Source organism: Schistosoma mansoni, chromosome 6, assembly GCF_000237925.1.
Source record: "Schistosoma mansoni strain Puerto Rico chromosome 6, complete genome".
NCBI classification, from domain to species: domain Eukaryota; kingdom Metazoa; phylum Platyhelminthes; class Trematoda; order Strigeidida; family Schistosomatidae; genus Schistosoma; species Schistosoma mansoni.
Genome location: NC_031500.1, coordinates 10,880,507 through 10,897,551, shown reverse-complemented (window position 1 = coordinate 10,897,551; position 17,045 = coordinate 10,880,507). Strand labels below are relative to the sequence as shown.

The 17,045-nt window shown below is 31.6% G+C and overlaps 1 protein-coding gene across 1 annotated transcript; it reads left to right on the top strand.

The window, feature by feature from the left end:
- Positions 1–677: 677 nt before the first annotated feature.
- On the top strand, positions 678–15,531 carry Smp_135730 (putative cadherin; the record flags this gene model as incomplete). Its single annotated transcript, XM_018798237.1, has 5 exons — positions 678–1,100; positions 3,073–4,218; positions 5,098–5,374; positions 14,534–14,748; positions 15,169–15,531. The coding sequence occupies 5 exons, from the start codon at positions 678–680 to the stop codon at positions 15,529–15,531; spliced, it is 2,424 nt and encodes an 807-aa protein (XP_018653199.1).
- Between the last annotated feature and the right edge of the window lie 1,514 nt (positions 15,532–17,045).

Genomic DNA, 17,045 nt, shown 5'->3' with positions numbered 1-17,045 from the left:
TTTCAAAATACTATCTTTTAGACAGCTGGTATTACTTTACACATGACTGTATTCACATTTTTTTCTAGACCATTGGGATTCTATAGTTGTTAATCATTTACTTATTTTATTTTTCAACTCAGGGTCCGGATGCTGAATATTTCGAATTATTAAACCATACAACAGATTCACGAATTTCCAACTCATTTGATTCTAAATCTAAAAACATTAAATCCTTACATCTTATAAGTCGTTTCACTTTAGATCGTGAACGTAAATCCGAGTATCGATTAATCCTTTTAGCTTATGATCAATCTGAACAGTCTAAATTACGTAATACAGCTCAATTACCAATAAGCATTTATATTAAAGAAGTGAATGAATATGCACCAACATTCGATTTCGGTATTAATATTACTAATCAACAAGGTAATACTATTCGACAACAATTATTGAACACTGATCACACATTTATTGGACATTCTAGTCGATTTCATCCACAAGTACGAATTAAATCATTTTCATATGATTCTAAATTGATCGCAGGTGAACAACAAAACCAAGACCGGGTCGAAGATAATAATCACATTAAATTACCAGATTCCAATTATTTAGTTCTTGGATTACCTGAAGATATCAATGTTGGAAGTCGAATTTATCGTGTACAAGCAATTGATTTCGATTCAATTGATTTTTCTATGATTAATAATCCATATCAATCTTATCAATCAACACATCCTAGAATTACTGTACATTATTTTATTGCACAAGAAACTGATCTCGGGGTCAAACATTATTTCCGTTTAGGGAAAGAAGATGGTTGGATAATATTGATACAACGATTAGATTATGAATCTGGTCCACGTAATTATATATTGCCTATTGTGGCAATTGACTTTGGACGTCCACAATTGAGTAGCACACTAACACTTACTATACAAGTATTAGATGTGAATGATGAAGCTCCGAGTATTACTATACGTGGTATTGAATCGACTAATATAAATCATAATAATTATCAACGTACAATTGGACATTCAACATTGGACAGCTTTAATCCTACTCATTTTCAATTATTAGCTGTAAGAGAAAATTCTCCTATTGGCGCTTTTATTGCAAAGGTACGGAGAAGTGGTACTTTATTTGTTTATGAATAGTGTTTGTTTTAATGTATTATTCGACCAGTGTTATTCACCGAGTTAATCATAGACTGCTCGAATGATTTTTTTCTGTAATTAGCTATTCATTATTCATTGTAAAAAACAACAACAATATAATGTGTACTGGACTAAATTTACCACCGAATGGAACTTCTTGAAATAATGACTTATAATAGTGATATTTAATTTGATCCTTGCAATAATGTAATATTATACGAACGAACATTAGAATCAGTGGTTAATGAATACATCATTGTTTTGGCTGAAATATTTGTTTAAAAAATACTCATTAGTTAGACAGTTTGTAATATTCACCGTTTGGTAGGTTTAAGTCTAGCTTGAAAGTACCTTGTATGCTGGGGAATTGTAAAGAGTGGTATGTAAGAGAATCTGGAAGTGTAAATAATAAGAGAATAATCGAGCTGAGAACTCAACAAGCATATAGAATGCATTTACATTTAATGATGAGAACAATCGGTAACAATCAGGAATAAAACAAGTCTGAGATTAACAGAATCTGTAAAATAGATATTAGAAGTTAATAGCTTAAAGTTTCCAATGCGTTACAAGTTTACGATTAAAAAACTTAACAATTTGAGATTTTGTTATAACTATGCTGTTATTTTAATTGTCGAACTTTAGTCAAAGATTGATGTTTTTCCATTATTCAATTATCCATATGATAAGATCTATTCTACACCGTCATTAACGTAATATGCTTATTTGACGGATTAAAATCAGTTCTTCGGTGTATAACATGATAAAGGAATTTGCTACAATCACTTGTACATTAAACAGTTTTTAATTTTAGAAAACTTAAACCACCAATGGTGAAATAGACATGGTTTTACGTCTTGTAATTGATAGAACTACTTCAGAATAAATCCCTAATAAATATTCGAACTTAAGAGTTGGACTTCTTGAAAGTAGACATTTTTAACTCCGTTTCAGATTCATCAGTCACTGGAATAACACCATAATTTGCAGTGTTAAATACCAGTGGCCAGTAGTTTGTGCTAGTGTTCATGTAATGAAGTAATTTCACATTTTAAATGTCTATTTTTATTGGACATAAAATATTATTGAAATATCATCTGAACTAATAGAAAAACACTTTCTTCATAAGCAAAGTTGCATGGTATCTAGCACAGGAATTCAGGACGCGCGCTTCGTCCTATTTGAAATTCGTCGTCTGGATGTACCTGCATCTTAGAGTTGATGTTCACTCCGGGACTCGAACACAGTACTATTCGCTTCAAACACCACCTTGTTATCCACTCACCTACTGAGTCGTGATAGCCACTAACTCGAGTCCCATAGCGAACACCAACTTTAGGATGCAGGTACGGAACGTGAGTCCTGGATTCCACTGCTAGCCACTATCCATCTTTGCTTATAATATTTGTAACTTGAAGCAAAATCGAGGCACTGTGCTTAGGATCCACATGTGCTAACAAGAGATTGATCGGTTGCAGTCCTAAACATCAATGGGAATATTCAAACAAACAATACAAAATGAATTTAAATATTTTTTTTCGTTTTTGAGATTTCTTATGGAAAGTCGGAAGTTACTTCTTCCGAATTTCGGTCTATAACTTTTGAGATTACCGGAAAATAAAATGTTCAAAAGTGCAGTTCCATTACATTGAATGTTATCCCAACTATTTATCAAGTCAGAACACAGCAAATATATGATTTCAGAATTTTATCTATGCTCAGTATCATCGGAATCCTTTGAAATGTCATTGTTTTGTCTTCACAGTGTATTTATTGTTGTTACTTAAATTTAATTCAGTAATGTAACGTGTTTTCCTGAATTTCTCATGTTATTGAACAACAAAATACGGTGTCCGCTAGAGATCGAGATACAGGAATTTCAGGAGAAGTGGAATGCTACTTAAGTGAAGCAGATAGCTTTGGTCGAAGAACTCAGGAGTCTGGTAATTCACTTGAATCGGAATACTTAAAAGGTCTTCAAAATTTTGAGTTACATCATGTTGAAGATGATTCAATTCATTCTGCCACTATATCAAACAACATTGAATCAACAGTATCATCCAGTTATATTCAACATACACAGTCCAGTGTATTAGGACGGCATGATACTGAGTACATACTTATGACAAAGACAATTTTAGATAGAGAAGTTAAAAATTCCTATTTTATCTATCTTACATGTCATGATCATGTTGAAAAAAAATCCCACTCGAGTTATCCTTTACAAACCAATAATAATATACCTTCATCAACTTCAACAAAACGTCTTTCTTCAACAAAATTACTAAAAATTAATATTTTGGATGAAAATGACAATGGACCACAATTTGATCGTTTACATTATGAAGTGAAAATCTTAGAAAATTCCATTGAAAATACCGAATTAATTAAATTAAATGCTATTGATAAAGATGAAGAAAGTCATATTGCTTATCGCTTTGCTCAAGTCACCGATCCATTTATACAAAATTATACAGATTTAAATTTAAGCACAATTTACGCACATTTTAAAATTGATTCAAGATCTGGTAAAATTAAAACAACTAACGTACCATTAGATAGAGAAGTTAAAGATTCAATGATAATACCTGTTATAGCTTATGATAATGAATTTCCAAGTAGAATATCACATGCATGGATACATGTGGGAATAGAAGATGTGAATGATAATATACCAAAATTAACAGGAAATACAACCTTCTGGATAGATGAGGAAGATACAACTATGGAACATTTGATTAATGGTGGTAACCATAATAGAAGCAGTAGTAGTACTAGAACTTCGAGTACAAGACAATATCATTCAACAAATCATCATATTTTTATTGGACGTTTAAATGGTGAAGATTATGATATCGGTGAAAATGGTAAAGTCATCTTTAAATTAGGCTATGAAAATCAGTTTAGTGTTAATAATCCAAAATGGTTTTTACGTTCCGATGGTAATCTATTTGTTCAATCAACTAAAATATATAATGATGGAAATATTGATAATCATTATTTAGATCGTGAAAAAATACCTTTTTATGAAATACCAATTATAATTAGTGATTTAGGTAAAAATCCTACATTATCATCAACGGTAACAATTACAATCAATTTAAGAGATATTAATGATAATTCACCAAAATTTTTAAAACCTTCATACGATGGTCTAAATTTGAATATGAGTAGTACTACTAGTAGTAGTAGTAGTCATGATAATAGTCGATCAACTTTAACTTATTCCAATTTAAAATTATTAAATATACCAACTGAACGAATTAATCTGTTCAATATAGATAATATTAATCCTGGTACATTAATTTATACAGTTCATGCAATTGATTTAGATGATGGAGATAATGGGAGAATTATTTATAAACTTGAAACTTATGAAGGATATTGGCAATTATCATCATATAATTCATATCAATTATTAAATAATAATGATAATAATAATAAATCAATAAATGATTATTTTATTATTGATCCAATTTCTGGTGAAATACGTATAAATAAATTAATCACTATGGAGAATTTACAAAAAATACCAAAAAGTTTAATTATTTTTGCAGAAGATTGTGGTATACCATCAAGAAAAAATTATGCATTATTATATATTGATTTTATAAATGAAAAAGAAAATAAACAAGTGGTTAGTAACAAAAATTATAATCATTTTGATAATTCTTTATTAAAAATCAATAATAAAAATATAAAAACTAATTTAGATAATATTGATCAATTAATGAATTCAACTGATTTTAATCAATATTATAAAAATCAATATATGGGATCATATTTAAACAGTAATAATAAAATCAATAATAATAATAATCCACAATTGAAATTATTGGATATTGATAAACAAAAAATGAATGATCATTCAAATTCATTATCTAAATCAAAAATGAAATATACTCAATCAACGAATACCAAATTATCATTGTTATCATCATCATCACCATCTCAACTACAGAATGGTCAAAATAATAATGATTTCGAGAGATTAATACCAGATTATCAAAATTCTATAAATACTGATCAAATGGAAATAATTAATCCATATCAAAATAGTACTGAATTAATTACTGGTTTAGGTATTGGATTAGTAATTATTATTTTAGTTTGTTTATTATTATTGATAACTTATGCATTACATGGAGTACAAACTATTCGATTAGGTAGAAATGGATTTAACATTGATCGTAATAAATTTCATAATAATACATTGAAACAATATCAATATAAAACTGGTAAGTTCCAAACAAACATAGTACGAATTGATTAATTAAAACTTAAAAAAAATTTTTTGGCATGATATGAATTTGTAGTGGTAAATAAATCCCCAAAATCAATAACCCTGTAAGTCTTCGACTTTGGATACTGACCACATTAGTTTTCATTGACTCACCTAGCCGAAGGTGCTCGGTCACGCATCCGCACCAGATCACAAGTGGGAACGTCGCGCTCAATTTCTCTTACGACCACTAGCCAGTTTAGATCAGTCACTTCTTGATATATCAATAGCCTATCAAATATATCTTCGAACCTCTTTGCTTCTGACTTCTGATTTCATTGGGTGGGCATGTTTCGATTATAGGTGTTACTGGTTAAGGTGTTGACAAATTCCTATTACTTGTAACATCTTCAAGTTTAAAAATGTTTTTATTGAGTAAAAACACTTGATTTCTTCTTGAAATATCTGCTTATGATATGATTGTCGGTGAAATAACATTGGAAACTGTGAGGACGGTCGACAGGTGAAGTTGAGGAAGCTCTAAGAAGCTCAGAAGGAGCCGAACATATTCCATTCAATCAGCTTTTGGAAGAATATTCCAGAATCGCTACGTGTAGCTTCCCTATTGGACAATGCTAATAACCTCCTATGTGCGAACTGGATAACTATAATGCTGATTTCGTTTCTACTAAAAAATATAAATACCTGACAGCTTTGTACCATAATTGACACTGTTTGGAATAACATTCCTCCTACTTGTCTTCTGATTTTGCGACTTGAGGAGGTGCTAGCGTTTGATTGCTCAAGTTATACGCGACATACTAAGAGTCTAAGTTCGAGATATAACAGAAACTTTATGATTAAACAAGCTAGTTTAAAGCGAACACAATAGCTTCAAAATTTTCATCATGAAAAAGTGATACACTAGATCATCTGAGGACTTATATTCATGATTAGATTTTTACTCCTAAAATATTGATTACAATAAAGACTTTTCAGTATAAACTTTACAACAAATTCCCGTCTTATTTCCATCTCACTTGTGAATATTTAAACAAAAATGCCTTTGTATTTAGAAGTATTCTTCAGCAGTAATTAGGTGTCAGTTGTTTCATAACATTTACAGCTAGCTTAGCTCTTATGACATCATTGTTTTCATTGCGCAACAAATTTGATGCATGCATTTCATTATAATTATCTCTCGTCTCACTAAAAGCAGATGAGGAAGGAAGTAAAAAATTATAAGATAATTTAGAAATTTAGGATCTAAAACAAGAGGAAGATTGAATCCATTAGCGACAATGAGAAAGATTTTGAGCCATGTCACACAACATTTGTAACCATCATTTTTGATAATTGCTCACACTCAAACCAGATGGTCTACACCTACCTACACAAGTCAACCCAACGGTTACTGAGTTCATGGACTGATGCCATATTTGATTAGGTCACTTCTAGCTTTCTTTTAACCTACTCACATATCAGCTTTCCAGCCAAATTAAGAAATTCTGATTATTGATCTGAATCTCAATGGTTCAATAATGGTTGAAGAAATCTTAAATGTTAAGCAACATTCAACTAGAAGTCATGCACAACTACATTATGATGCTACATAAGCAGGTTAATTAATTCCATGGAAGTTGTTTATTATTGACAGTTTTTTGTTATACTGATTATTTCCAAAACTTCCTGCATGTCAATTTAAATCTGTTTTTGTTATATTAAATAAATTGTACCACTGTTAAAGGTATTCGTTCCCTATAGAATTTCAGAATTTGTTTGTCAGATAGAGCTGAGTTTACCTGTAACGTTTTACTTATGTTGTTTCCAGGATTTTCGCCCATTTTTCGGTTCATTTAGAGACTCAGTGCTACGTATTGGAGTGTCATTTTCATTTTCAGTTCATGGGATTATCCATATCTGGTTGATATTAAAATATCAACTAAGCACACCTCAATATATTAGGTAAAAATCAGATGTTATGAACACTCGGGGTCAAAACAAAGCCTCTAATGAGGATCATACTCTAATATTTAGCACTTATTTACACCTGTTACTCCTCATGGAGCATGTGTATCTGATCAGTAACTCACCTACTTAATGAACAGATAAATGGTTGGAAATCCTAGATACAACATACTTGGGTAAATTTGAAAAACGTTGAGGATAAACTTATCCTAAAATACTAAAGTGACTAATTAAAATATGTGTTTCTGTGTACGTCTAAGAACTTATGGGTGATAAGAATTAGAAACTTGTTTGTATTGAATTGCAGTTGGATAGATTTTTTCATATAATTTTACTCGTTGTTCATTAGCCAGTAACATACTACTTTCCATTGTAACTCTCTTTTTTTAATAAATTTTTTATTAAATAGTATTTTATGTATATCTTAACCACAGTCCTGCACTTATTATTGACTTACTTCCATCAAACAGATTTTTTAAAATCGTACTGAAAGGCTGCTCGTGATCTGTGAAGTGAACTAGGTCAGAACTAATTGGGAATATTCATTAACAATAATATCGTAATAATGATTACAGTGTGCACCGAACTGAGACTGAAACTGGAACTATAGTATTCGAACCCATAGGCTGAATGACTGCACGTTTAGTTAGTTTGACAGTGTATGGATATTCACTAGTTTATAATAGTAAAGGGTTTCTAAATCTAAACCAAATACTCCTTGGTACTAAATAATGCTTTAATTAATTTCTACTTACGTATTGATAAGTATCGTACTTGGACGATTCGACCCTGGCTTCTTATTCGTTTTCTACTTCGTAGAAATCGTCTATTATTGAATTCCAAACAGAAAAAAGGAGACAGAAAGTATGGAACAAGCTTGCTTTGAATTTCAATGTATGTTCAGAAAACAAGGGTAGTGGTGTGTTTTAGACTCATGTTAAAATTGATTAGGAACATCGATAAATGCCCAGCTAAATCAACCAAAACATTATCCATCGTATTCTAAAGTTCTCTTTGAAATTTCTAAAGAAGGTTGATTAGTCGAACTATTTTCAGACTTTTCCTAGCATTTGGAATCTTTTTCAATGAGCTACTGAGGGGTTTTAATATATATTTATATATATGCTTAATTTAGCAATGATTCTTGATACATTTCAATGAAATCTTCCATTTGATACAAATTTATTTCAATAATTTTTCATTGGTTTTTCTTGTTTGTTGTGCTTCTTTTCAGATAAAAGTAACATTAACAATCATAACACAAACAATCAAATCGACAGGAAAAACGGCGATCATACCAGTAAATGGAAACAATTCTGTAATGTTATACGATTGGTCATCAACCGTAATCGTCCGTTGGTAAGTTATTCTCTGAGAATATTTGACATCGGTACTTTAAGTGGTACAGAAATATAATTTTATGAGAATAATATTCTAATTCAAAATTCACTTTATCAGAAGTTTTTTTCTCAAAATCAGAAAATTCCTTTCATTAATCCATTATTGATTGATTAAAATCGAATTTAGGTTTAGTGTGTTTAATATAGATCGATTTTCATAAAGGATACAAGTGAATGGCTATGTGGTCCCAGTAGCTAAGTGGATAATGCGTGGATGTTTGAAGTGAAAGGTAATGGTCTCGAGTCTCCTAGTGAACATAAACTCAGATACAGGTACATTTAGCTGACGAATTCGAATAAAGCGCTACATGTCTAATCTTTTCTATATAAAACATATGACATACCGATACTACAGACCAGTCAAATAATTGTTATTCTACTCTATTTATTGATTCATTTTGTCAAGATATAATTGTATAATTCCAACGACAAATTCCTAGAAGTAATATGACATAAATTAGAATGCACCGATGATTTGGAAGATTGTTCATACGATATCGTGAACTGACTGAGGTTGAGAATGTAGTCTATTGGATTTCAAATTAGTAATATAAAGTTTTTGTTCACTAAGAAATTTAAAGGTCAAACCATATACGTGATCATTAATGTACACTTCTGAGAAATCTCGTACTGAGATGAAACAGCTGTCTTGTATTTATTAGTTTCCAAAGTTAGTCACAACTGTATTCGCTCTTTGTTTTGAATCTGGATCAATTACCTATGCAATTTTCAACCTTACGCCTTAGTTATTTGTGTAGTGAAATGTTATGTGATGTTAAATAGTCAATAGACATAGGAACTAAGTTATACAACACCTATTTATTCAATAGAAACATTCATCAATATATTTAATTAATTACTTGTCATATGAATAACATTCATTAGTTTTATTGTACCAAGCTACTTATTCATTCATATAGGTCTATAACTTGTCCAAGCAACGATATTCAAATGACTCCATTATATCATGTATGAGTTTGGTAATAACTGATTTTGATTCGAATCAATATGGAAGCTACTGAGTTGTTCATCTTACCCTCCCATGTTTCATTACGATTTTCTTCGGTAGATAAAATCTCACTACTCGGGTTATCTCATAATTTTAATCACGAACTGATCCTATTCATACCGCTATTAAAAAACCTGAAAGTACTCAACAGACGTTTCATCTTGGTATGGGACTACTTAGCACTGCACATCCATGACCCCGCGAGTATGGGGTTATTCTACAAGACGCTATTCAGAACTCATATCTCATCCCTTTTTCATTATGTTACTGTATAGATTTTAAAAAATGAACAATATAAATTTCCATAGAATTGTGAAAATCATTAGGTTAATGCATATATTATAAGGTAATGTGTCATTATCGAATGCCGGTAATCCAAATATTTTTATACTTAAAGTGATACAAGGCATAGTTTATTTCAGATTATTTTAATGGTTGATTTCATGAGTTGATGTAAGCTAGACCACCATTGAAAACCTGGAAGCACTGGATTGTGAGACTCCTCAATAGTGCCTATCTATGATCCTGTATGCGGGAGTCGAACCCAGGACCTTAAGTCTCACGCACGAACGCTTGACCTCTAGACCAATAAACCAGCATTCAATGGCGTTAATGTCTAACTTCAATTGATCCATGATCTTGCGTAACCCTTCATCTATTGTCTTCAGTGGATAACTGTCTTCATCCGACACAGATTAGACTCCACTGGTCACCGCTTCTCACTAGAATCCCACGAAATCCATCTCAAATCTAGTCACTAGTGAGTATATGATTATTATCAGAATAGGGATTTGTGGAGATTGTAGTAATTTTAATAGTTGAATTCAGGGGTCGCTTCAATAATTTTTTTTCACAGCATCAACTGTCTGACAAATTTATTCTTAGAAAAATTACAAAAATGAACATTTTAAAATTTATTTGTTATCTATTCAACTATGAATAAACTCTTCATTAATATTACACCTTCACATTAACATCAATTTAAGTAGGATAAATTTTTACAGATAAATGATTTTTCAATTTCACTGATAAATTGAAAATTGTATCCAATTGAATAGATTGTTTTATCGAAGTTCTAAAATTCCGAGATAAAAAATATTGCAACATTTTTAAAATGTTAAACTAAGCGCGGCTTTTTTGTTTTCAAAGTGAAATACTATCTACCTCAAAGTTAAATGTTCAATTGTTTCATTGGGTATATATACTTTTTTAATTTAAATACATCTCAACGTTTTTTTGAAGGGTGGGGGGGTATTTAATTAATTTATGTTAACTAGATATTGGTAGTATTATATACTGTAGCGATTAGAATTCCTGGCTTTCTCCTAGGTAACCTGGCTTCGACTCTCAGAGTTTAAATGTTTTTATGCTGGGAATTCCATGTTGTATGAAACATATAACATCGAGAAAAGCCATTATTATCATATGTCTTTACTAGGAGAAGATAGCATTTGTAATTCTATCCCGGTTTGTTGTTTTTTATTTGATATTCTGCGAATATTTTCAATAGTTTCTTATGAAAATCTTTCTTATCATTAGCAAAAAAGGAAATTTGTGGAAAATGTTTAGTATGAGGACCAATCTACACAACTTCTTGACTTTAGCTAGACAACCACTGAAAACCGAATTTTTTTGACAATCTACATTCAAAACCACTCAGCCAGGGGTCAATGGGAGAATATTTAGACCTCATGAGGAATGCATTTATTAATCCAAAAATATGTTATGGCGTTAAATTTTTATGTTGTCAATGCGTTAACAGTTAAAGTCATTATTATTGTTTAGTGAACATTATAAGACAGTAGATAATGAATGTTCAAAAGTTTACAATAATTCTTTTAATCGACTAATACTTTCTATATAATGAACAAATGTTAATATTTTGGTCGCCCCTAAATGCCCTGGTACGGCCAAGAGTGGGAAGAGTCCGCCCTCTATCTCGAAATGCTCTCACATGGACACGCGTATACAGCCTTTGACAGGGAAGTCCTACTCACTGCCTTCTCACAGCAGGGGTGTTGTTTACGAAAGTGAGAGAACGAAAAGCGAATGTCCGGAGCTTTAACTGGATTGGTGGACACGGAAAGTTCTCCTAGGGGAGTTGGAAAACCCTGGTTCCAAACCAATCGTTCACATGGGCTCCAGTATCCTGAGGGAACAAATGGCGTATGAATCAATTGTTGGTCACTGGCTACCATGGGACTGCGTCTCCTCACGATGCTCCACTGCCTTGTGGATCAGACCTTTAGGTGAAAGGCTCCGGTTGTGGCCCCTTAAGAAAACCACCTGCCTCAGTGTGGACACCCGGATAGTATCACAGACCTCACACAAATCAAATGAGATTTGTGTGGCACATATGTATCTGATGCCCCTTTGTGCCAATATTTATGTGTTCAAATAAATAAACAAATAAATGTTTTGATCGAAAGCGAACTGATGATTAAACACTAGTTATACTAGTTGTATAGTTTAAAGTTTACTACTCTTCCCACCAAATAATAAACCTTTTGATTGATAATAAACATTTTTATCTTAGATAAATTTTAAGAAAAAAGAATATAACTTTTTACTTGAATATATATACGTGTATATATTTATGTTTTAGAATAATGGAACAATGTCAAAAAGTATTGAAACCGTGAACTCTTCAAAATCATATACATTAAATCAAGATAAAGGTGAATATAGCTTTTGTAACGTTCGTTCATACTTTTTGCATGTATTATTATCTTCTAAATGACCCTTCTAGGTTACATGAATACGGAGTACTGTAGTGCACGAAAACTCGGTCAAGGAAAATCAATTTATTGTTTGGTTCAAAATTACAGAGTTCTCTTCATAAAATATGAAAACCATGGATTAAATATTTCATTTACACATCTTCCATCAGTTGTCTCTTACAAACTTCATTGTTCCTTCATTCCTGTTGTTATTAATATTAATCTCTCTTTACATTTCTGTCCTCTTCAATTCGATTTTCTCAACCTCTTGCTGCAAGGTATTTCACTTTTGATTGGTCTTAGATACTACTTATGTTTGTCGATATAAATAACATACACCACATACCACTTACCATCTATCACGCTAATATATTGGTCTATACATATACCAGCTGTAAATACTTTCTAATTAATATGAATTTAGATTCACTGTTTTACTCTGATTTACCGTATCAACTTTCAATCTTAATCACAGTGGTGTTTACTGTAAGTTTAAAAATGATCTACATCACTAATTAGGTACTAGGTAACAATTTCATTAAATTTTAGAGCTTACATGATACTCAGAGAATAACCGTTAAAATAATCACTTACGAGAAACCTGTTTTAAAATTAGCAAAAGATTTCAGTTTCTTATATAAGAATTCGACAGTAGAAACGAAGAACATATTGTACTACACCTTATCCTGGCAAATTTTGAAATTATCAAACAATATATGTAATCTCAAACCTGTTATATAAATTCTTAACAAAGCATGTGAAAAGAAACAAATACAAAGGTTAGTCAAACCATATACTTATCCTTAGAATGAACCCCTGATATGGGCAATAAAAGTTTGTTTTTAAGTCATTTTGAATTTTTCGACCGCCCGAGTACTATTGAACCAGGTGCCAAGAAACATGAATTCCGAATAATTAATCCCCAAGAACACAAATCTTAATAAATACTTACAGATCTCCCTCTATATCAGTATCGATTGGAGCAAGCAATTTACCATTGTCTTTCGTTTACCTTCTAAATAAGCTTAGGCCTGGGTCAGGAGTTATTAGGAGAGTATGATACAATTTCAGTTAAATAATAATGAACTGAGTTTTCTTATTGCATTAGTAAGATTCTTTTTATGTAGCTACATCGTCACTAGTCATCATTAACTTGAGAACCACATTTTATCTGTTTCCCACCCTTTAGCTTTAGGGTGGTTCTTTTGCTTATGTTAGTCGGTGACGATAACTATTTTTCGACCAGACTAATCTCTACTGATCATCTAACTAAGTCAGATTCGAATTTCATTTTAATTATTTTGATATTTTAGACTGTAGTATTGTAGTGAACGAGCATTCAGGTGGGTAGCACCAGTTTATTGTTTAGTGCCAAAATCACGGAGTTTATTGGCAAAATGTGAAAGCCATACATTCAATACCTCATTTGCAAATCCCCCATCAGTCGTCTCAAAATTCATTGCTCCTTCATTGTTATTACAACTACTCTCTGTTTTCGTTCTATTCTGTACGATCTTCCCAAACGTCTGCTTCCGGGTATTCCACTTCCGATTGGTGTTATACACTACTTATGTCGACAGAGATAAGTAGCATACATCACAGTGTGAGTATGAGATATGTAAATACTAAGGTTTAATCTTAAAAATCTGTTTTCCATTTAATAATTTAGATAGAAACAGAACCTTTAATATGATAGAGAAGATTTATAGCTCAGGTGAATGTTTTCACTAGTGTTGTAATCCATGAGCTAGACTGGTTAATTAACAAGGTTTGATTGTTTTGTTCTGAACAAAGTTATCAGCGTTCACTTTATACAGAAGTGAACATTTTATTTATTCCACAGATGTCATACCAATTCATATTGATAGTCTTGTTCATAATTCGTTTTGTTGTCTTCATTTATTCTGGACTGTGGTAACGGTCCCCTATAGAATTAGTCAACGGAATTATCTCGAATCCTTTAGTTCAAAAGTCAGTGACTTGAATTGTATTACAATCTAGGACTGTCTGTTACCATAATTATATATTATCCTTCTAAGAATTGGCTACTAATCATTTATAGTTTCTATATTTTACAGATAAATCATATAATGTACTCGGTATGACAATGGATATACCATTTTCTAGTGATTGGGAAAGTGTTCATAGTGAATTTAATCTAACCAATCCAACTCAAAAACAGATTAGTAATGATAAAAAGCTTAATTATGCTAACAAAACTATAAATCATCAATGTATATATCCACAAATAAGCACATTTATACCTGTAATGAATTCTGTCGAAATGGATACAGTATGTAAACATGAAACTTGTAGAATTTCATCTAATGATACCACTAATACTGTTGTCAATACAACTACTACCAAACATAATCAACTTTTACAAACAGATATTTCACAAGATGAACTACAAGCAGAATTACATAATAGTAATGACAATAATAATGATAATAATAATGAGTCTAACACTAATCGTTATCCACGTATTTATACTATTTGTACAAATGGTATTCTACCAACATCAGATTATATGACATTAAATCTTCCAGATAATCATGGTCATTATGTTAAACATTTGATGCCAACAAATTGTCATTTCATAACAAATAATGTAGATTTTCATAGATCTAATATGACTGTACCAAAAGTTCCATTTCAGCATAATGATGATACTTATCCTCATCATCATAATTATCATCATCAACATCATGAGTCGTTAATGAATGCATCAAGTGAATTACATGCTCAGTCTCTTCTTCTTACTCCAACTCCTATATTCCATTCTTCTTCTTCTTCTTCTCTGAATTGTTGTACTTCACCAGGACAGTATTGTCGAATATCTTCTACAATAAATAGTAGTTGTAAGTCACCAAATGCATTAAAAAGTTGTACAAAACAACGTGCTTTAATAAATTTACCAACGGATAAAAATCAAATCAATATTCTAAAAAGTACAGGACAAATAAATAAGATCGTAAATGGTATAAACCAACAGAATAATAATAATCATAATCATGATTATATTCCTGAAGATTGTTTCAAAGCTAATTCCTTGAAATCGGGCAGTTTTGTATGACAACAATAATAATAGTTACTATCCCTATTATTATTACCTTATCATACAGTTTCTTTTCTGTGAACATATTCACTATGGTTTTTCATTGTTTCAATACGTTCAATCAGATTCATTGAGTTGAGTTCGTTACAGAAAAGAGAAAATCACAGAAAGATGAAACGATTAAATTTTAATATTCAATGTTTCAACAGGGTTTTTCATCGTTTTATTTGATTTACCTTCTTGTCTTTATCCTTTGTTAAGTACAAAAAAAATTTGTTCTTTTAAAACACTTTCCTCATTCTCTTTAATATAATAATGATAATAATCTGATATATTTTCAATTTCAAATGGAAATGTGTTTGTCGGTTTGTTTGTTCGCTTTTTCTTTTTTTTCTTTCATGACATTCATAATGTTGTTATTATTTAAATAGTAAAGTGTTGAAATAGGTTACATTGTAAATGTGACTTACAAAAATAATATGAATATTATAATCCCTTCTTTTGTATTGAATATTTTCATGGTTGATAATTGAAGGGCGAATTTCTTAATAATTTATAATAATTCATTAATAGCCTAATACTTAGAACACTTGGTTTTTAATCAGAAGAGGTTATGTGGAGATTTCAGTATTTTCATAGTTGAAATCATTAGTCAATTGAAGCTAGATCATCATGGAAAACCTGGAAGAACTGGACGGCCGTTTCGTTCTATTGTGAGACTCCTCAGGAGCGCGAATCTACGATCTCGCCTGGCAAGATTCGAACCAAGGACCTATTAGTCTCGCGTCAGAACGCTTAACCACTTAGCGTTTAATTAGCCGTTAGTATGTACAAAATCTGCCTGTAGCAATTCTAGGGTTATTGCCGGTCTCGATATGAGATAAAGATGGAGGGTTGGGTATGGGGTAAAAAATCTCATCCCGTAGAAAACAACCTTGTTAAACAAAAATGCTAATCAGAATAAACAAATTAAACCACTTAAATCCCGACATGTGAGTTGAAGGATCTTCATTCAGAAGAATTATAAATCCTCGTAGTGAAAGCCGATATTCTTCGGAAGCCAAAAGGTCGATGTAGCCTCTAACAACCAGAGCAACAATTTTTATAGGTACACGGAATGTCCGGGCAATGTGTGAAACCACAAAGTTCTGTCAAATAGCAACGGAAATGAGGAGAAACAAATTGGCAGTACTCGCAATCAGCGAAACCTATTGGACCCAAGCCGGACAGCAAAAGCTAGATACGGGAAAGATGCTGCTGTACTCTGGCTACGAAGACGAAAATGCCCCACAAAACCAGGGAAATTCTCTGATGCTGTCCAAAGAAGCACGAAATGCACATAAACGACGAGAATCTCATCGATCCAGAATCACAAAAGCATCCTTCAAAACAAAGAAAGAGGTATTCACAATGAATGTTACCCAATGTTATGCACCCACCAATGATAACAACAACGACGACAAAGATACGTTTTATGAGGGGCTGGAATCGTTCATAGTGAAATGACCAGCAAAAGACCTGACCATCTTGAT